The sequence below is a fragment of the Poecilia formosa genome, unplaced genomic scaffold (assembly GCF_000485575.1).
Source record: "Poecilia formosa unplaced genomic scaffold, Poecilia_formosa-5.1.2 Scaffold33, whole genome shotgun sequence".
Classification (NCBI taxonomy): domain Eukaryota; kingdom Metazoa; phylum Chordata; class Actinopteri; order Cyprinodontiformes; family Poeciliidae; genus Poecilia; species Poecilia formosa.
In genome coordinates this window covers 2864572-2886555 of record NW_006799972.1, presented here as the reverse complement: position 1 = coordinate 2886555, position 21984 = coordinate 2864572, and the positions used below count along the sequence as shown (strand labels likewise).

Below are 21984 nucleotides of genomic sequence, written 5' to 3'. Positions count from 1 at the left end.
AGAGTCAGATTGAGAAGTTAAGAGTAAAAACTTCATGCAGGTTTAACATGAAACAAAGGATGATTTGTGGAAAACCACTTCATGCCCGCTGGACTATTTGTGATCCGGTGGATCTGTTTCTCTTCCAAAAGCCCCAGAAAATTTTCTGGACTTCATGGCGCCATGGACTCTTTCAAATACGGGACATTTTAGCTAAAGATCTATAAGTCTTTGCCAGTAATCTTGGAATCTTAAAATGGGTCATCATTGGATATTTGTAGACCTCTATAACCCAGAAGAGAGCAACAGGATAGCAATGTCCTTATCCAGAGTTACAATATGCAACTACTACACATTGTTCAACACTGGCGACAATTAATCATCCTTAACATTAGATCACATTTGGTCACAAAACTGCAAAAATATTCATTTTATATTATATGCAGATGAGAGATTACTGGGTGTTTAATAAACCTTCAAACTCACCTTTTAACCACATCTTGAGTGCTTTATGTCACTTTATCACTACTTTTCATAATGTAGTACATGTAGTACACATGTACTACATTATGAAAACTTGCATAAGTTTTCTTCTTCATTTGAACCTAATAGTGGATCTGATGTGGTGAGGCCACTTGACTTTAATTATATCTAATCAAACTAAATTAGGGGAGAGTGTGACTGCGTGGGGAGCGGCGTGCTCAGAGTTAGGCAGAATTATGACTTCCTCTTCCTTCCATACATCACAGCTTTTTTCGTAGCACAGACCAAATCTCTCCAGTTAAAATAAATACAACAAAAAACTAATAGTCACAATTAACTTCCATACTGCTAACTTAAAGATTTTAAGATCATGAAGAGCGATGTGTACAATGAACAGCACTTACAGAATAGTTATTATAATGTAAGCTTTTGATTACATTTTTTCATAAAGTTTTCTTTTTTTTTTTTGCTGCTCTTAACAGCTCTTTATTCATATAAACACTAATTGTTTCTAGAAAAAAAATATTATGTTTGACCTATATTGGGCACTATGTGTGTGAACTTCCACAATGTTTCTTTATCTTTTGTACCATTTCTTAAATCATTTTTAGGTTAGCCGACAAATGGTACATTTCACAGTTAATTATGCTTATATTTACTGTCATTTCGTGTTTAAAGCTTCAACATGACGCCCTCATGATTACTGTTTCTAGGAAACTGCAAACTGTTTCAAGGTAGGGGCCTTTTTCTCTGGAAAGTCACTGAATAATGTCATTCAACTCAATTGGCCATTGGCTTTTTGTGAAAAATGTTCACACGTTCAAATGATGCATTAAAATCCCTAGGCAGTGTTCAAATTTACAAGACAGTCGTTGTTGTACGCAGGTGGTGGGCATGATCAAAGAAGACAAGATAAAATACTTTGCTGGAATTAGACAGTTTGGTAATGCTCTCGTGGTCCAAGTGTCTACTTTTAGGGGGAATTCCCATATTTATCCAAAGGAGTGGCCTCTCATTAGTAATGAAATGAAAATGAAGATGCCTCTGTGTTTTTCTTTTGGTTTTACAAAGCTGTTCTGTGAACCATTAGACACCAACCGGTCATGAAGGAACGCAGCAGATTGTTTGAAGTAGGGCGGAAATATAAAACAATATCCAAAGCTTTGAAAAATCACAGAACACTGTTCAATACATCATCTGAAAATGGATTATTGGTCTCTGCTTTCTTTTACACAGCTAAAAAGCAGGTTGTACAAATACTGACTTAAGTCTAACATGGCTTTGCATCTCAGGATCAAAATGTCTGGTGTGTGTCTTAGTTTATAGTCTTTCCATGCCCTCTTTCTTGTTCTTCTAGTTTTATTGTTGTTGTTATTGTTAATGTTATTTTATAGTATTGTTATGACTGTACTATTTTTCTGTCTTATTCCAAATTTCTGTTTAATTTAAAAAGCTAAAACTCTTCAATTTAAAAAGTTAATCCTATGTGAGTGCAAGTTTCTTTTTCTTTTTACCAACAAGACTTGCTGATGAATTTCCCCATGAGAGACAATCAGAGATTGTTGTCTATTTTATTCTATTTGAGCCTCAATGAAATTTGAAAGTAAATTCAGCAGAAACTTTTTGGCTATTCTAGGATAGGATGAAGTGAAGAAACCACTAAGCAAATTTCAACTATTTTATTGGAAGGATTGGGGGTTGAAAATGTTAAAACTTCAAAATAAAAGCTTAAAACATCAGTTTAAACTTAGTTATTGTACTTAAACCAAATCAGGTACAAAACACTGGAATGAAATGGCTTAATTATCTCCTCCTTGTGTAGATCAGTTCTCCAGAGTCTTGCTAATTATTCTATTCAGGTGAGGTGCGGCTGAGGCACATCTAGAAGGAGGAGGACCGGAGTTTGACACCGCAACTCACATCAAATGCGCTCAGATGCTCGCTGAAGGATTTTATTCTGAAGGAAACAAACCGGAAGCAGCTGTTGAAACGGAGAAACGGAGGTAAATTTACACTTCGTGTGATGTTGCTGATGACAGGGGCAAAACAACACTCCGAGAGCTGCCCATGTTAACAATATTAGGCGCTACAAAATACGCCTTACCAGCTGCTTGTTGTCTGATGTTGACACGGTAAAGAACGGGGTAAGCTTTTATACACACTCTCTCTTAAATGAGTCAGAATTGGTATCAAAACAACAGAAGAACACATTGCTTTTTGAAGCTGGTTAGCTCGTTAGCCTTAGCCGGGGTGGTGTTTATTTGCCATTTCATGGTGGTAGGATGGCTGAAACCTGTTGTTTTCAATGCTCAAGATTATTTTCGGCAGTAATATGTGAAGTGTTGCTGTAGGTGACCATTCAGCGGGAGTCCTGATTGGTTATAATGACGTGATGAAGCGTCTACTTGCACTGTCTGCAAGCTTTAAGCTGTTTTTCATTTTCTGAACTCATGCCTGTTGCAGATTCTGAGAAGAAATAGAGAACACATGCAAATTAGTTCTTGGTATGACAAGCATTGTCATTGCCATTCATTTTTAGTCATTCCTTCTTTGATTGAGCTTTTAACAATTTTAACAGACACCTATAACGGTACCACCCATGCAGTTCTATGAATCTAAAGCATTCATACTTTACTACTTTAGTTTTCTGGATTGTTGAAATCATAATTAGGGTTTAACTGACGTGGTATTTTCTAAAGAAGCAGGACATTTTTGTACAGTTAGCAAGTGGGCACATTAGCTAGCCAGCTTCCACTATAAACTAACTCTATCAAGATCAGGAAAGTGAATTTGACTGCCTGTGTGTCACTTTGATTGGTTTTTGTCTCTCTTAGATGTAGCCAATAAAATGGAGTATGATGAAAAACTTGCACATTTCCGTCAAACTCGCCTCAATCCCTTTGATCGTGGAGAAGAGGAAGATCAACCTGAAGGAGGGAAGGCAACCCAGCAACATGGTAAAGAAAATTATTTTTAATCACAGCTATGTAGAAAAACACAAGTATAAACAAAATATGTAATTATGAGACAAAAACAAGTTATAAGAGAAATGTTAACAGTTTTTTTTCTTCTGGTAAAGAAAGGGATTTAATTACAGTTTAACACCAAAAACCTTTCTTGTTTTACTCATCACTTATCAGGATACAGATTTGGACTTATGTTTGGTTTGTCTGCTTATCATGCATCATCTTATTTTCTTCAAGAATTCCCCAGTTGTTTTTAATGCTGTAAAAAACAATGTGGAGACTGCCCTAGTCAAGGTGTTCAATGACATCCATATAAACACAGACTGTGGAAGAACCACAGTGTTGAATAAATAAAATACAGAGGTCCAACAGAACCTGCACTAAGGTTCTGTCGGACCTCAGTGCAGCTTTTGACACCGTTGATCATGGCATGTTACTGAATTGACTGAAGAGTCATGTGTTTATCTTTAGTCGCATCGATTACTGCAGCAGCGTCTTCACAGGTCTGCCTGAAAAAAATCAATCCTCCAGCTTCAGCTGATCCAGATGCTGCTGTTCGCGTTCTGACTAAAACCAGGAAGTTGGAGCACATCACACCAGTTTTACAGTTCCTACACTGACTCCCTGTGGCTCAGAGAATCGACTTTAAAATACTGCTGTTATTTATAAATCACTGAACGGCTTAGTGCCACAATACATTAAACATCTGCTGCTGTTGTACCATCCTTCCAGACCATTCAGGTCTTCTGGTTCTGCTCTGCAGCCCCAGAACCAGAACCAAACAATTGAGAAGCAGCATTCAGCTTATATGCACCACAAATCTGGAACAAACTTCCAGAAAACTGTAAAACAGCTGAAACACTGAGTTCCTTTAAGTCTAAACTAAAAACCCACCTGACTAGAGTTGCGTTTGAAACCTGATTATGAAACAATCCATAATCTGATGTTCAAAATGTAATGTTGTTGACTGTGTGTTCTATGACTTTGCATTTTTGTGATGTAAAGCTCTTTGAAATGCCTTGTTGCTGAAAGGTGCTATATATAAATAAAATTTGATTGAATGTAGACTAAAAACTTCCCCAAATCTGGTCTATAACTGAATGGAGAGAAAAAAAATACTCATCACAAATATTGTCTTTTTACTTTTAGAAATTGTATACATTTAAGTCTTATTTATATTTTTGTTGTGGGATATCTTTTTCTGTGTTCATGGGCTTCCCCTTCATCTGCTTTTTTGTTACTGTCACTTCCTTGCAAATGACGTTTGCAAGGAAGTGCAAACTTCCTCACATCTGGTGCAGGACTTTCCTTCTTAAAATCCACTTTTAAGAAATGGTTGAACATAATGAAACAGTTTAAATGTCAGTCAAATACTAGCGCAAAAAAAAAAAAAAAAAAAAAAAGCCAAATGAACTCTTGTGACCAACTCCAGGCCTATGAAACAAGAAGTGGGAAATGCTGTAGCTAAACCAGAACAAATGAGAAGCAAATGTGTAAGCATGAAATCAGTAACACTTCCTTTATTGTTGGATTTGGGAGCATAAGCAAAGCTTCTCAAACACTTTATCCGCTCTGATTCTGTTATTGCAAGTGATTCGACACTGAGGCTAAAGATGTTTTGCTGTGAAGTGTACACAGGTAAAGGCTACATTTTTCTGCATTTTTTTCCAGCTTTAAGCCAAATGAATATGATAGATATTAATATGGATTATCTTCAGTCTTTACAAAAAAAATGTAAAATATATTTTTAGTTGTTTTAGCTATGTTTATTCTTCTTGGACTGACCAGTTTCTTTTTTTCATATTGATTTAAAGCCGCTTTTACAAAAATTCATCATTTTCTGTTAAATTTTGATGCAGTTTTATGTATTTTCTCATTAAATTACCCCCCAAAAAAATGCAATAACTGCTAGGGTTAACAAGTGGTTTGTAGTTTTCTAAAGCAAATGTGGTTACTCAATGTGCATTTTTGCCGTAGTGTAAGGCCTCTTATATGGATTAATATGGTGTTGCTAGGCACCGGCTCATAAATAGGAAGCATTTAGAAACTAAACGGACTGCTGCTTTTATTTACATTTGAAAAAACCCCCCCCCCAAAAAAAAACATTTTTGTGCCAGATTTTCAGCTTTAACGTTTTATCAGAAAGCAACATGATTGTAACTTACAGCTTAGTTGCTGACATAATGCACAACTTAGTCAAAAAAAATAGGTGGCAGTTGCAGAATTTGTAGTAATAAAAAAAATGGATGTAAAAAAAACAACTGACAGCAGAATGAATTAAACTTCAGAGTTCATTTACTCAGCTGATCTACATTTATTTTTATGACGGTGATCACATGTCCTTCTAAACAGCTTAGTTACACATTACTGGATGGTTTAAAACAGTTCTCAGTTTGTTCGTCTGCTTGTGGTTCTCCTGTGTGTGTGGGCAGTATGGAGGACTGAGTGTCCAGTGTTTAACTTTAACTTAACTTTTTAAAGTTGTGATTCTGTGTTTTCAGAAGCAAGCTCTGAGCTGTTTTCTGAGACCAAAACCCACAGCTCTGATCGCACCATGGACCTCGGCCTAGCTGAGGACCATTTTTCCAGACCTGTGGTGAGTTTTAAATGTTTTTCTGTACCAGTTGGAAAGTAAGATGTGTAAACTGGCCAGGATCAGTGCATCCCTGTTTCTGTTTTGTTGCTGAAGCTGTGTTTTGCTCTTATCAGCTAAACACAATGAAAGTGTTAAACTGCTGGAATCCTTAATTTAAGACATGTCTTGGAGCACTGAAAATGATCATAAATAGATGTAGGATAAAAAGATTGACCAAAATCAAATGTTTGTTTTATTTTTTGACAATGACTTGTTATATATTTTTGCTTGATCTATCTACTTAAACAGATCATCTTACATAACCTGACTTTTATTCCAACCTGCAGTTATGATACATGGTTGCTGAAAGGACATTAACCAAAATGGCTGTTGCTGAGATTCAATCAAACTACTGCAAAGAAGAAACACTTCCATCTTAAATCAATGTTTTTTTTTTTATTTTTTAATGATGTTGTTTCAGGGTTCCTTTGTGGCTTCGGACATCGAACAGCTGAAACTGGCCATAGAAGAATGCAAGAAGCTGATCTTGGAGCTGCCGGAGCATTCGGAGAGACAAAAGGACACTGTGGTCAAACTGATCCACCTGCGACTTAAACTGCAGGAACTTAAGGTTGGAACTGAGACGAAGACACAAAACTGATGTTTGTTTTTTAATGCTGCTTCAGGAGGATGGATGATTTGTGTTTTATTTTTCTAATTGAGTAACTTTTTTAAATTTTCTTCTAAATATTCCTGACAAATCTGAGTGGCACACTGGGAATTATTCTGAACTAACAGCATTACACTTCAGGTCGTAGCGAACGATGATTACACAAATGAATCATTATTTTTGAACTAAACTGGAACAGGTTTTTGATGCATATCCACAAACCCAACCATATTCTCTCAAAATCTGAGTCTCATTTTAGCTGTTTTCCTCTAAAGGACCCGGAGGAAGATGAACCTAATCTGAGAGTCATACTGGAGCACCGCTTTTCAAAAGAGAAGAGTAAGAGCGTGAAGCAGACCTGTGACAAGTGCAGTACCATCATTTGGGGTCTAATCCAGACCTGGTACACCTGCACAGGTAAGACACAGTATACACTGATGCAGCACTGCAGGGTATGTTGGTGCAGAAAACTACAAAACACCACGCAGCATGTAGAAAGGAACAAGGCGTTTGTCGTTCTCATTAAAGGACTTAATTGGGCCCTGGAGTTTTATCCTGCTGTTATAATAGTTTAACTCAAACATCTGATATGAACTGCTAATGAAACTGTTTGCAGCGTTTATTCATGAGCTAATTTTTCAAGTTTAGAATAGAATAATTTGAGCTTCACCACAACTTCCACGCAGATATGCATTTTTCTGATTACATCATCACACAGATTGAGCCATCTTTGTTTTGTCTGGACGATTACATTTTTCCACCTGAGAGATAAGTTAACAGCATAAAGGGATTATTTTACTCAGAAAGATTATTCAAAATCCCACTAACATTGCCTTTGTTTCTGTTCATAATACTTTGTTACTAATTTTCTGAAGGTAAGTTTATGTGTCTAAATGAAGAAATGAAACAAACAGTTCAGCTCTGACTTGGCTAGAGGGGAAGTTGAAGAGAATCTCAGTTTGTCTATGTGAAGCAGGTTTCTTTCAGGTTCTTGTTACTTCATAAATATCACAGTTTAAAGTCACAAGGAAACTTTTTTAACTTACTAACGCTTTCTCTAAGGCATGCACATTCGAGATAAAATCAATCTTTGTCTGAGTAAGTAAAAGTATTTCTTTTTTGCTTTTCGTAGCATGCAATTGTGTTTTCCTTGTTTCAGGATGCTATTACCGTTGCCATAGCAAGTGCATGAACCAGATCACGAAGCCTTGCGTCCGGTCAAAGGTGAGCCACCAGTCGGAGTACGAACTAAGCATCTGCCCAGAAATAGGACTGGATCGACAAGACTACCGCTGTGCAGAGTGCCGCACTCCTATCTCACTGAGTGAGTACAAATGAGATGGAAAGTTGTCCAAATCTGCCATTAATTCATTGTGAGGTTTTGAATTTATTCCTTAAAATTTGACTAAAATAAGAATGGAGAAACCCATAAAGTGCCATTCTGTTGAGAAATGTGTAGGAGTCTCCCTCCCCTACCGTAAGTATAATCCCAAATCTCTGAGTGAAAAACATGCTGTTTGCTGCATGATGCAGTTTCTCTACTTTTACTGCAGCTTGACTGTAATGCGCCATGTTTATGTTTCAGGAGGCGTTCCCAGCGAGGCCAGGCAATGTGATTACACAGGCCAGTATTACTGCAGCACGTGCCACTGGAACGACACAGCCATCATTCCAGCTCGGGTCATCCACAACTGGGAGTTTGAGCCGCGCAAGGTATCATCATCAGCAGGCATGCGATAAAAGTTGATGCACCAAAGTATGAGCTTGTTGAAAGTGAGTCCAGAGGCAGGACGGACTGTACATCATATTCATTTGCTGTTATTTGCAGACCTTGGCAAACTGAAAAAAATCAGACTGTCAAAATAATTGCATGATTTCAAATCATTTTACAATCGTGTTTCTGCATCTTTCACGGTTTAATTCAGTTTATTTTCTGTTTTCTTGTTGAGAGAAACGGCGATAAATAAATAAGCTTCATGGTCTTTTTAATTTGTTAAATTATGGGGATATTTTCTCAGTAACTCGATTTACTATTAAACCACAGTTAACGGTAAATCATGTTTTTTTGATATATTTTTGTTTTGGACATTCTCTGTGCATTGAAGAGCTGCTTTGGACGCATAAAATTACTGATTGTAGATCTGATCACCTGCTGCCACCTCAGATTCTAACACTGTCTAATCAGTCTTGAGCCATTTTTCAGAGATTGCTTAAAAAAGGCACTGCAACACTATTCTCAATTTTTTTGGGAAGTGAATGCTAGATGTATAATAATAAGAGAGGTACATCTTTGTTTCTTGGGTCAAAGTATCTTTCCTGAGAGGATATTTTCTCTGTTTCAGGTTTGTCGTTCCTCCATGCGTTACTTGACACTCATGATGCCTCGACCTGTGCTGAAGATGAAAGAAATCAACCCACTGCTGTTCAACTTTGTGGAGGAACTGGTTGAGATCAGGGTGAGGAAACTGATTTATTTCCCTCTAAAAAAAAAATCTTAAATTTCACTTTAAGTTCACAATTTTAGGGTCATGTATAAAGTTTTGTCCTGGTAGCTCATTTTAACCCCCCCTTTTTTTGTTGGGTTGCTGCTCTCAAACCAGCACTGTTATACCTAAAAGTACATTAGAAATCTCAAATTAAATGTGACCCAGTGCTGACCCACAGCTTAAATTGCTTTACATTTTTAAACCTTCCTAATTGGAGCCTGCCATAGCAGAGCGTAGGAGATCTGCTGCTAAGAGATGAGAAGTGCCACAAAGAAAACATCAGATTTTTACTTTTGCAAAATTTACCAACTGTAAAGTTCTTGTGTCTAAGCAGATAAGCAGTATTTCAAAATGGCTTATGTTTTATAACAATAATTAATTTGGTGTTAAGAGATGAGTCTTTTTTTTCTGGTAACGAACTGCCACAAAGTATAAATCAGATTTCTACTTTTCTGTTGAATATATGTTTTATAATATATTCACCACCAATGATAAAAAATGTAACATTTTCACTTTTCTGATAAATTCACCTACTGCACAGTTCTTAAGTAGTAAGTAGTGTAAGATAAATGGTATTTCAAAATAGCAGAAGAAATCTTATGTTTTTTGAACAATAACAATATTTGTTGTCAGTCTGTTGCTAAGAGATTAGCGCATCTTCTGGTAACCAAGTGCTACAAAGTAAATGTGAGATTTTTACTTTTGCAAATTTACCAACTGTAAATTTCTTGTTTCTTAGCAGATAAACACCATTTCAAAAGAGCTTATGTTTCATAAGCAGTAATTTTACTTTTTATTAATTTGTTGTTAAGGGTTGAGCGGTTTTTTTTCTAGTAACAAAAGTATGTTTTTATCTTTTCTCTTTTTTCCCAAAATCTTTCTCTTTCTTACTGTTTATTCAGTGTCAGATGCTGTTTTTATTTTGTTTTTTAATTATGTGAAGCACCTTGAAATGCCTTGCTGCTGAAATGTGCTATTCAAATAAAATTTGATTGATAGTAACTAACTGCCATGAAGTGTAAATCAGATTTTTACATTTGTGTTTAATGTCTGTTTTATAATATATTTACAACCAGTAGCTACTGCCCACCTTAGCAGTAGTCTTTTCCTTAAAATGTGGTTTTTAGCTATTTATTTATTAGCCACGCTCAGCACAATGAATGGAGGAAGTCAATGTAAGACAACATGCTAGTGATATGCCACTGGCAGCATTTTGGCTAATTTTAGCTTATATACTAATTTTAACATGCTTGTGACTCTCCTCGTGTTGTTGAGTACATTATATCTTATTTAGCATTGATGCTAATTTTTAGCATCAGAACCCCTTGGTTCCAACCAACACTTTAATTTTAATAAACTTCTCTACTGCTATTGTTATCGACTGATTTAGTGAGTTTTATTTTATACTTAAGTAAAACGGAGAGAGCTGTTCTTAACACTTAGAAACTCTTTTGAGTTGGCGATCTCATGCTGGGAGTTCCAACATTTATTTTTGTTTGCGTCTGCTTTGGATTCACAGAAACTTCGCCATGATATCCTCTTGATGAAACCTTATTTCATTACCTGCAAGGAGGCGATGGAGGCTCGGCTGCTGCTGCAGGTCAGGAACTATTTGAGTTATCAACATCAAACTGACTTAGCAGCATCGGTAAAACAGAATGAAACATTTTCCCTCTTGTGGTGAAATTGTGCACTACCAGCATCTAGGGGTAGTGTTTAATATAGTCTCTCAAATGTTAAACATTTTAATTTCAACAATCCCCTTTGGATTTTTTTTTTAATTGTTGTTTAATGGTTAGTATTTTAGTATTTGCTTTGGTTATTTAGAAGCTCATAGATTTAAATCATATTAATTCTACTCTGTTATGTCCATGAACACTATCCTGTTAAAGATAAATCATTACAGAATAATAAATCACCACTTTTGCCATTAGAGCACCAAAACAGAAGTTTCTTTGTTCAGGAGAAGGCCTGAGAAACCTAGAAATAAAAACTTTAAACATGTCGGAACACACAAGTGACTATTTTAATTATCTGTTTCCTAATTTATAATTCACCCCTTTCCTTCAAAGTTGAGTGTTGCTGCGTTCAGGTTGCCTGCACAGGTTCTAGGCTGCACTGCTCTGGTTTTGCTTCATGTTTCCTTTGCGTTTTTGCTCCACAGCTGCAGGATCGCCAGCACTTTGTTGAAAACGACGACATGTACTCACTACAGGATTTGATCGACATCTCCACTGGGAGGCTGAGCTGCTCTCTCACTGAGATCCACACAACATTTGCCAAGCACATCAAGCTGGACTGCGAGGTGAGCCCAGTTCACTAAAAGTTATTAAGCTTCCCATTCGCACATTAGCTATGGGAACAGTAAAAAATATCATTCATTAATCGACTAAACTTGATACCACTCTTGTTCCACTCCTATGTTGTGCTTGTGTGTGTGTCTCTAGCGTTGTCAGGCCAAAGGCTTTGTCTGTGAGCTTTGTAAGGAGGGAGACGTCTTGTTTCCGTTTGACAGTCACACCTCGGTGTGCCACGAGTGTTCTGCCGTCTTCCACAGGTGAGGAGCCACCAACCTTTTGAACTGAATTAGGCTGAAATATCTCAACTTTGAAAGCTGAAATTGTAGACGTAAGGAAATCTCGAGCAGAGCAGGGCAGGTTAATCAGGCTGTGTTTGTCAGTCTGATTAACTTCCTTTATTTCCTCAACATGTTAAACCACATCTCAAACTCGCGTCCCAAGGGCCAAAATCGTCCCTCTAGATTCTAGAAGGAAGCATAAAAAAATAACATTCAAGATGACAGTTGTTCCTAAAGATGAGTTTATCAATAAATAGTTTTTAGCTGCATACTGGCAAATTGCATCAGTATGAAAAGATGTTCAATAGTATTTAATTTCAAGAAGTACTTTTTGAATTCAGAGACAGCTTTTCATTAATACCCTAACTGTTTGTTAATGGGTGGTTTTATTAATATATTCTCCCACAACTGGACTTTTGAGGACATTTGTGATCTTGATGTGGCTCGAAATGAAAATGGATTTTGACGTATTACAGCCTAATCCTTTATTTAGGCTGTAATAAGTAGATTAACAAAACTTTATTGTAGATTCTTGTTTGACTGTACGTATTGGAATAGGAAGCCAATAAATCTGACCTGACCTGCCCCGAATTTTGGGTTGGATTTGGCTCAGGCCATAAATCTAAACTCTACCCACGTAGGAGGAAGATAATTTTTACACCGTTTATTCAGGATCTCTTTCTTTGAGTCATGGTACTGGGAATGAGCTCGAATTCATGCGGACAATACAGACACAGCTGTTGCTTTGACCACAGAGGGATCAGATGGCCACTAAAAGGCCCGTCCTCCTGCAGAGCCCCACTAAATGCCTCATGGGAAACGGTCGTAAGCCTTAAGCCGATGCATAAAACGCATGTAGGCCGGAGAAGCAAACTCAACTGACCCTCTCACCACTTTTACGAGTTTAAAGAAATAAACAAATCAAGTATCTGTATTATTTGCAGTTGCTGAATCATTCTTCTAGTTAAGAAAGCAACTGTTTAACTTGTCTATATTTTGCATATATTGTGATTGTGTGTGTTTAGAGACTGCTACTATGACCACTCTACCACCTGTCCACGATGTGCTCGAATGACCGACCGCCAACAGGATGAGGTGGAAGAAGAGAAATGAGCTCGACTCCAGGAAGAAGCACAAGATGTTTTTTATAACATGTTGACTCTTAGTCAATCCTAGTCGGGCCAAACTAGCTTCCCGTCTCAGTCTATGTATGTTTGACTTGTTTTGTTTTTTTTTGTCTTTTTCTCTTCTGTGCACTACAATGTGAAACGGGGAACTAAAACATTTAGAACCTGGTGTACCGAGCGCTCTTGTATGTCTGAGGTGATCCGGTGTTCCTGTTGGAATATTTGTGAACATGGCTGCTGGTGTAAGTTTACATTTCGGTTCCCTTCAGAACAATTTCTTGACATCAGTCGAAGATGATGCCAGAAGAAACTATGTATTCCTCTTCTTGCAGCTAAAGTAGGGTCCTTTAATAAAATGTTTTGATGTATTAAGTTCTAATTCCCTGCTTTCAATTACAAGAAAAATGTTAGCCATCATAAATGTACTACTCATCTTGTTTTGTGATTTTATTTATTTAATTTTTTTTCATATAAAACTAAAATCGTGAGCTCAATATCGATTATTGTGGCAAAGCTCAACAGAAAAATACAGATTTGGATTTTGTTCCAATTCTGCAGGTTCTTTCAGAATATCTTTTTTTTTTCAAATCAAACCCTAATGATCTGTTTTAAATAGTTTTATGAAGTCTTTATATAAACACAACTACAGGGCAAACAACAAGATTTATTTGAATCATTCAGTTTGCATTTATTCTCATATCTCTGTGACTTTCTATCAGTCAGTTAGTAGTGGAATAAACTTTAAATCCAATTTGATTAAAGTGATTATAACAATACTCTGAATCTGCACTAACAGGTTAACTGAAGCATGCCTCTGCAGCACAGTTTGGACTAAAGGAGTTAATAGTGCTTCTGTTATTTAAATCTGAACTCATTCGTACATTCAGGATGTAGCTAATGGCTTGGATGTTCAGCTGCTATCCAAACATCTTAATGTCATTGTGTTGATGGTTTCAGTCTTATGCTATTGAGAACAAGTTTTATGTAGGTATGATGAGTTTATTAGGTGGCAATTTTGTTAAAGTGACCATTTGAACAAAGTATTTGTTTTAAAATATCAATGTTTTGGCTGTGTTATTTTTTTCAGCAGCATGAAGAACTGTAAATATATATATATATATAAATATAGTTTTCTGTTTTTTTTTTGGTGTTATTTTTGACCTCAATGACCATACATGCTGTTGGTGAAAGCAATGCCTTGTTGTAAAACAACTGATCAGTGCATGAAATAAATAAACTTCCTGACTAATGTTTTGAAATGTTTCAAACATTAGTTTGTCAGAAAGAAAAATGCCATCTACTTTGTGAAGTGCACCAGTAAAAATACCCATTATATGATGCTGGAAAAGGCACATTCATTCAAATATGGTAAAAAGATGAGAAGTTTTTTCGGGTTGCACATCATCAAAAGTGCACTGTAACCACATGGTTGTAGCAGCGTTCTTTAATGTTTCACGTTTCTAAAGATTTTGTCAAGACAGCTGAAACATGGAACAGTTTCAAATATCCACCCATTTTGACTTCAAACCTTCAAAAGTCTCAGAATGCTGAGGATGAAAAGCGATTTTGTTTTTCAGCACATTCAAGCATACATCCAAATCACCCAAAGACTGATTTTGTGTCAGGAAAATTGAAGTTTTTGTATTGGCTTAGATTACATAACTAAATGTTGTGAGGTCACACGGAGAGGGCCTCGGATGAAAGACGTCCCCTTGGAGACGCTTTGCACGGTGGAGTGGATGAGAATCAACTAAAGAGCCAGAGTGCTGATGGACAGCTGTTGCTGAAATTACAGGATTTGTTTATTTTTCAGATGAACTGACCCCAGCACTATCTTGAACCAAAGCCATAAAACAGAAACGTAGACGCCAGATAAATAATTGTAATAAACTGAAATATGTTCGAGACATGTTTATTTACATTCCACTTTAAGTGCGTCTACAATTAACTTTCATCTCGCGAGATCTTTGGTTTGAACTTGTTCTTCGCCGGTCTCCAATGAGTGCAGAGCGCAGCTTCTTCCCGGCTCATCCGACGTGCGTCTGTGGGCAGATGGGAGCAGATGTGAGGGGGACTGCGGCTCCTCGCTATTCTGTCTGACGGGGATCTGCGTCGTCAGCATGTGGTCTTTTCGGAACCGAGCGCGGGCTGTTCGGACGTGGAGACAAAACTTTTTCGCAGTTTCAGCTACTTTGCGCTGCAAAGGGGCTTCGGTAAGAAGAAATGTTTGTGTTAAGTAAAATGTATGCATGTATAACAATGTGTAACTTTGCAAAAATATATATATTTTTTTCTATATAGAAAAATGCATTTTCTGTAAGATGCGTGAGTTCCTACAATGAGCCATGAACATGTCTGTCGTGAGAAAAACCTTTGCGTCTCTGCTGACAGCTGCCCTTCAAAGCCTCAAACAAACAAACAGTAGCGCTGCTTCTGCATCATTCCTCGGCTGTTTGTATTCTCCTGGGGCCAAGAGGCCCCGTTCTTTTGATTATGTAGTTTATGAGACAGTTTCCTCAGTTCCATGATGTTCTTTCTGCAGTTCTTGGTTCAACATGATGGATGAGAAGGAAGTCTCTTTTTAGCAGTTCAGTGGGAAAAAGTTTTTCCTTTGTGCTTTTTGCACAAATTATGGACATATAGGAGTCAATATTTTATGTTAGATTTACTAAAACAATATTATTGTCTTTGAGATACTAGCAAGGCCATTGCTACCTCATAAAATGAGGTGAAATGTCCCAGAGTTTAGTGCAACAAGGACTTAACTAATAAGATTTCAATAATCCTAATAATAAGTTTGGAAGAAAACACGTCGCGGATTTTTCCTAGCAACCCCTCGCTTGCCATGAATGATGGGGCTTTTAGTGACCCTTTTCTACTATTACCTTGGTGATGTTCATTTCCTGTCAAATATTTTTAACTGCGTTGCTCATTCAGGGAAGACAAGTGCATCAACACAGTTTGGCACGGCTACTAGGCTCAAACAGGCCGCTGAAAGGTACGTGAAGCACTCAGCGAGCCATCTCACTCTGTCACACAGTACAATGAATCCAACTGACCAGGCCCAATGACCCAAATATTTTTGGCCAGTGCCAGGCATCTGATTATTTCCTAATTTTCTTTGTTCTTTCAGGTTTTGAAAAATTGTTCCCGAAGAGGAAAGAAGGAACTGGCAGCCGAACATCAGCAGAAAGTAAAAGAAGCGGGGGAAAAAACAGTCCTAAGAGAGAGGCATTTCTTGAATTCTTGTGGTTTGCTTTTCTGCAATTTATATTTGGCTTTTGTTATTTAGATAAAAGAAATAGAGAGCAAGACTCACTTCGAACCAAAAGACGCGAAGGGAATGATGGCAGGGGTGAAAGAGGAGGAGGAGGAGAAAATGAGAGATCTCAGTGGCGGAAACGATTCAAGGTGAAGATCTTAGCGTCTCCTTTAGATATGTTGTCAAAATGTTCTGCACATTCTTTAAACATATGAGACTCATTTATCTTGTTTTGTAAAGTTGTATGTGACAGTATAACACTTTAATAGAAAAGAAAGATTGGATAAGAAAAGCACAAGAATGTCTTTTTTTTATTTTCAAATGAGAAAATAATAATTAAAAAAGCTGCCAAGGTGACGATGTTTTCTAATTATGCAGTTTATTTGCTATAAAGCAATATTTAAAACGAGACTCAATTGACTGTATTTGTTAAAGAACTTTACTGGCCTATAGCTAATAAATTAACTTTTTTTTATCCAATAAATTGTTAATGAAAGATTGTTCTAATTTACTAAGTAGGGACAGGCTTTGTTGTCTTCTATCACAATGTGAAAAAAATAGGAAGTTTGTGTCCAAAAGTTGAGCATTTTATGGATAAACAAAACAATAAAAGGTTTATAATTTTTTTTAATCGCTTTATTCCATAGATCAGAGACTCAAAGCATTTTATGTTGCGTTCAGAACCACTTGGCCTGTAAGGCTTCACACTGGGTCCAACATGGTTTCAAGAAATGTTCCAAAGTTGTTGAAATTCACATTGTTTTCTTGTAATAGTGACACGTTTTGTTCAGCTAAAGATTGGGATCTGTTTGTGGATGCAAGTAAAAACGGAGTTTAAACATTTAAAATGAAAAGGTGATTTACTGCTCTTATGGATATGGAGGGATTTTTAATATTTAATACTCAAAGTGTTTGGGGTGGGCTGTGGTGTCGCAGGGGTTAAGCACAACCCACATATAGAGGCCTTAGTCCTCCACGCAGCTGTTGCAGGTTCGATTCCCGGCCTTGGTGACCTTTGCTGCATGTCTTCCCCCTTCTCTCATTACCCACTTTCCTGTCAATTAACTATCAAATAAAGGCCACTAGAGCCAAAAAAATCTAAAAAAATAAAAAAAATACTCAAAGTGTAGGTATAAAAAAAAATTGCTACACTGTAAAAAAAAGAAAGTAAGTCTCTAATTTATGGTAAAATACCAGCAGCTGTTGTTGCCAGAATTTAGAGACGTTTTTTTTTTTTTTTTTTTTTATATTGTATAGGAAATGTAGAAGTCAGAATTAATATATTTATACATATTTCACACAATTATACAGTATAATTATGTTGTTCAGAAATGACAAAACCCTTAGGCTGTAGTAACATGATATTGTTGATGTCATGCTTCAGGCTAGGAAGGTGAAATAATGGTTGAACTTTAAGGTTTTAACCTTTTTCGCCTGCTCTGTGGTGGAAGGTTTTAGCTTTAATTTGGGCTTCATTTGGTTTAATATTTAAAACTTAACGTAACAGTGGCCAGAAGCTGATTCATCTGTTCTCGTTTCAACATTTCCTCTTCCTCCAGAAAGATTTTCCCTTAGATGAAAGGACTGTGCAGAACTTTGCTTTCGCCGCTGCGGGCATGACCGCAGCCTTCTTGTACTTCCACTTCAGGGAAACTGGAGTCCAGATCTCCTGGAAGGATTTCGTTCTGTATCTGAGCAAAGGCTTGGTAGGTTTAGTTGAGTGCCGCTCCTGGAGTCTTTCTCAGCTAATCTCCTTTCATCGATGGTGCAAACAGATCGTTTTCTTCACACAGGTTGGTCATGTAGCGGTGGTCAATAAACAGTATGTCAAAGTGTTTCCCGCCGATGGAGTGAACTCATCAGAAGTGGTTAGTAAGATAATAATTCTGCGCCGTGTCCCGATTCTCTTCAGAAAGGGGCCGCTTCTTACGTCGTTTTTCTGGTTTTGTGTTTCAGGATTATTTGTGGTTTAACATTGGCAGTGTGGCCTCATTTGAACACAAGTTGGAGATGGTTCAGGAAGAAATGGGTCTGGACTCCACACAGAAAGTACCCGTCCTCTACACCAGTGAAAGCGACGGGTGAGAGTCTTTCCTCAAGCTGAAGCAACATGTAAATTAGATTTTCTTCTCCAGCTTCTGTCCTAACGTCATCTTTCTTTTCATTCATCCTCAGGACGATGGTTTTAAGTGTTCTCCCTACGCTCCTCCTGGCTGGCTTCTTGCTATTTGCGACGCGACAGGGGCCCATGGCCGGAGCCCACGGCGGCAGTTTGAAAGGAAATCCATTCAGCATGAAAGCGTCTAAAGCAAAGATAATTAAAGACTTTGGAAATGTTTGCTTTAGGGATGTGGCAGGCTGTGAAGAGGCCAAACTAGAGATCTTGGAGTTTGTGAATTTTCTGAAAAACCCAAATCAGTACTGGGATTTGGGAGCCAAGATCCCAAAGGTAAATCTGTGTGTGTTTGATTGCATCTCAGATTTCTTCTGTCACAATTAGTTTGACGTGCTACTCACATGCGATGTGTCTCGTCTTTCCAGGGTGCGCTGCTATCTGGGTCCCCTGGAACCGGGAAGACGTTGCTGGCGAAGGCCACGGCAGGGGAGGCCGACGTTCCCTTCATCACAGTCAATGGCTCCGAGTTTCAGGAAGTTTTTGCTGGGGTGGGCCCTGCAAGGGTCAGTCCTCCATTCTCACAAACTGCTTAAAAAATTATCTGTCCGTGTTGCAAATCGCTTACGATCTGGTCTTTCGTCAGATAAGAGACCTGTTTGCCACGGCTCGCAAGATGGCGCCCTGCATCGTTTTTATCGATGAGATCGACGCGGTCGGCAGGAAAAGAGGCAGCGGGAGCTTTGGCTGGCAGAGCGAGCAGGAAAACACTCTGAACCAGTTGCTTGTGGAGATGGATGGTGAACGTTTAAGCACATTCATTTTTCCCAGTTCCTTATGCTACATTTTAAAAACCCCAGGCCTGTTTGTACGACTGCAGGATTCAACAGCAGCACCAACATTGTCGTGCTAGCAGGCACCAATCGAGCTGATGTCCTGGATCCGGCTCTGATGAGACCCGGCCGCTTTGATCGTCACATACATTTGGGTGAAGAACAGCACAGACTCTTCTCTGAACTCTTGGGAATCTCATTTCCCTTTCATTTATTCCCTGTCTTGTTGTATAACTTCCTGCTCTTATGTAACAATTTAATTTTAATCGTACTTTATGCAGCATTTTCCTGTTTACTTGATGCTTTTTCGTGCCATGCCGCTTGAGCGTCGTCATCGTTGTTGATGTAATTCGACCACAGTCACAAGAACACCCGGGCATAACGTTGTTAGTTTTTTTTTTCTAATGGAGATGAGATGCCAAGCTTAGTCTTTGAAGTTTATTAAGTTTGCACATATTTTCTCATCTCTGCTCTCCTCTAATGTCATTTAAGCCACGCTGTGTTTGTCTGGCTGCTTTTATGTTTTGGTGGAGACAGTTGATCGTTTTTGTTCCAGCTAAAATTCAATTTGCTCGTTACAAGCTGTGCAGAGTGAGTCAGACATCTGGTCTACTGCTGACCAAAAAATGATGATAATAGTTGGAAACTGATTCTTTTATAAAAGAATGGTAAGATAACTGGAGACCAACCTTTGGGTTGGGTCTAATGTTAACAGTCAACATTTTGAGTAGCTTGTTTATTACTAATTTGAAGTTGCAGTTAGTTATATATCTTAACTTCTGCAGAACTCCACAGGCAGTAGATCATGTTAACCTGCAAGATTAATACCTGTTTCGAGATTTCTTTCACCTGTTTCTATTCAGTGGCCTTCTTTGCAGCATTTTTATTTTCTTTAATAAATTAATGCTTTACAAAGAATGTGTTTTATCAGCTTGCAAAGAAAAAAAAAATCCCTTATGTGACTTAGTGTTGCTTTGTCAAAAAAAAAAAAAAAATCCCCAAAAGTTTGTAGTTGTAACATCACAAATTTTTTAAATTCAAGGAGCAGACATTGTTATTCGCAATACTTTACATATAAAGTTTCCCCTTAAGGTCTTTTTTTATTTTTTAATTTATAGCTTGTAAGTTATTTAGGCAGTTGAATATAATTTCAATGTAAACTCACCTTTTTACACCTTTGTATCACTACTGTTTGAGTTTATTTCGGACGATAGTTTCCTCCTCCAGCAAATTAACTTGATATTCCAGTAGAAATGTACCGTAAAATTCATGCCGTGCTTGTTTTCTCTTTACTGCAGGCCTGCCTGATATAAAAGGCAGAGCATCCATCTTTAAAGTGCACCTGAGACCTCTGAAGTTGGAGCCTTGTTTAAACCTAGAAGCTTTGTCCAGGAAGTTAGCTGCACAGACTCCGGGTTTCACGGGTAAGAATGGAAAGTGTGGCTCATGCATCTGTTGCTGATGCTAATTTTATAGCTTAAATTGCCAAAAAAAAGATGGACATTTTGCTGCAAAGGCTGGAATAAAACTATTTAGTCCCAGCTTGCAAGCTTTTCTTTCAGGCGTTACACTTCAGTTTCACTAGAAGCATTGTGGCCGTTTCTCATAGGGGCTGAAATTGCGAATGTTTGTAATGAAGCTGCGCTGAGAGCTGCCCGTCACGTCAGCCAGTGCATCAGTGCTGAGCACTTTAAGCAGGCTGTGGAGAGGGTCATTGGAGGTAAGTCAACCAAAAACTAACATGAATCGTTTTATTAAGCAACAATGTTCATTTTTTGTTGTTGTCGAAGTTAAACTCTTTTGTAAAAAAAAAAAAATGCATTTGATATCTAAATGAAAGCATCTCTTAATAAAGTATTGATTATTTAATGTCGTCACTTTTTCACAACTGGATTATTTGCTTTCATAGTGAATGTTTCTGTGTGGATTCACCCTCCAGATGTTAACAGCGTCACGTTTTCGTACGTCACGTATTCACGTCGTTTTTTTGACGTGAATACATAAATGTAGGCTGTAGCTCTATTTTTAAACAATGTAATGAAATTAGGCATTTCATGCAACAATTTTGGAATATTTTTCGCTGAGTGCTGATTCTTCAAGGCGTCTTCTTCCATCTGAGGTCTGGATAAAAACACTCAGCCGTTACAGCTTCTAGAAAAGACAACCGTGGCATATCACAGGGCTGGTCACGCCGTAGCAGGATGGTTCCTGGAGCATGCAGAACCGCTGCTTAAGGTATTCCCTTGGACCCGGTCCGGATAATCCAATAAGCTCCCGGTAATTACATTTATCTATCTGATTTGGAAGATTTTTGCTTGACGTTGCCGACAGGTTTCCATTGCTCCTCGAGGGAGAGGTTTGGGTTATGCACAGCATTTGTCTAAGGAGCTGCACCTGCTGAACCAGGATCAGCTGTTCGACAGGATGTGTGTGATGTTAGGAGGTCGCGTGGCCGAGCAGGTTTTTTTTCGACGAGTCAGCACCGGGTCCCGGGACGACCTCAGGAAAGTCACACAGACGGCGTACGAGCAGGTAGACAACTCAACTGACAATCAGGACCGCCGCCGAGATTTAAACTAGGATTTTTAAGTCAAACCTTCACTCTGTAAGTGAACATTTCTGTTTGTTTCTTCAGGTTGTTCAATTTGGAATGAACAAGGCTGTGGGTCACGTTTCTTTCGACCTCCACCTTCAGCAAAACGCCGTCACAGAGAAGCCCTACAGCGAGTCAGCGGCACAGCTCATAGATCAGGAGGTCCGCTCGCTTGTAGACGTCGCCTTCCAGCGAACGCTCCAGCTTGTTGTCGACAAGAAGGAGATGGTGGAAAAGGTGCGATGCGTTGACCTGCTGTGCGCTACGCAGGCTTTCAAATTTTAAAGAACGCACTTCTTTTGTTTTTTTTTGTTTTTTT

General features: G+C 38.1%; 3 protein-coding genes across 3 annotated transcripts in view; 2 read left to right on the top strand and 1 right to left on the bottom strand.

Annotated features, from left to right (window-relative positions):
- Positions 1 to 156, bottom strand: part of LOC103136609 (dysbindin domain-containing protein 1-like) — a 14373-nt gene extending 14217 nt beyond the window's left edge. The window contains exon 1 of the mRNA XM_007549928.2: positions 152 to 156. Coding sequence (XP_007549990.1) covers positions 152 to 156 — 5 coding nt within the window. The remainder of the gene's footprint in view (positions 1 to 151) is intronic.
- Positions 157 to 2462: 2306 nt separating this feature from the next.
- LOC103136564 (differentially expressed in FDCP 8 homolog) lies at positions 2463 to 14118 on the top strand. Its single transcript, XM_007549869.2, has 12 exons — positions 2463 to 2606; positions 3297 to 3419; positions 5930 to 6024; positions 6485 to 6634; positions 6949 to 7090; positions 7833 to 7997; positions 8259 to 8386; positions 9016 to 9129; positions 10679 to 10759; positions 11324 to 11464; positions 11607 to 11716; positions 12763 to 14118. The coding sequence occupies exons 2-12, from the start codon at positions 3311 to 3313 to the stop codon at positions 12848 to 12850; spliced, it is 1323 nt and encodes a 440-aa protein (XP_007549931.1). The 5' UTR covers positions 2463 to 2606; positions 3297 to 3310; the 3' UTR covers positions 12851 to 14118.
- A 598-nt stretch (positions 14119 to 14716) lies between these two features.
- LOC103136565 (AFG3-like protein 1) overlaps positions 14717 to 21984 on the top strand; it is a 10017-nt gene continuing 2749 nt past the window's right edge. The window contains exons 1-16 of the mRNA XM_007549871.2: positions 14717 to 15077; positions 15802 to 15862; positions 15998 to 16057; positions 16157 to 16275; positions 17686 to 17832; positions 17920 to 17994; positions 18083 to 18207; positions 18302 to 18575; positions 18668 to 18805; positions 18886 to 19039; positions 19120 to 19227; positions 20371 to 20496; positions 20682 to 20792; positions 21192 to 21307; positions 21404 to 21604; positions 21708 to 21902. Of these exons, the coding sequence (XP_007549933.1) occupies positions 14985 to 15077; positions 15802 to 15862; positions 15998 to 16057; positions 16157 to 16275; positions 17686 to 17832; positions 17920 to 17994; positions 18083 to 18207; positions 18302 to 18575; positions 18668 to 18805; positions 18886 to 19039; positions 19120 to 19227; positions 20371 to 20496; positions 20682 to 20792; positions 21192 to 21307; positions 21404 to 21604; positions 21708 to 21902 (2103 nt within the window). The 5' untranslated portion in view covers positions 14717 to 14984. The remainder of the gene's footprint in view (positions 15078 to 15801; positions 15863 to 15997; positions 16058 to 16156; positions 16276 to 17685; positions 17833 to 17919; positions 17995 to 18082; positions 18208 to 18301; positions 18576 to 18667; positions 18806 to 18885; positions 19040 to 19119; positions 19228 to 20370; positions 20497 to 20681; positions 20793 to 21191; positions 21308 to 21403; positions 21605 to 21707; positions 21903 to 21984) is intronic.

What these genes read in the sequence shown, in the direction of transcription:
- LOC103136564 (XM_007549869.2), top strand. Translation starts at nt 3,311, where the DNA reads ATGGAGTATGATGAAAAACTTGCACATTTCCGTCAAACTCGCCTCAAT. An exon ending in GACCTGGTACACCTGCACAG is followed by an intron (nt 7,091 to 7,832) that starts GTAAGACACAGT and finishes TCCTTGTTTCAG; the next exon opens with GATGCTATTACCGTTGCCAT. An exon ending in CCGCACTCCTATCTCACTGA is followed by an intron (nt 7,998 to 8,258) that starts GTGAGTACAAAT and finishes TTTATGTTTCAG; the next exon opens with GAGGCGTTCCCAGCGAGGCC.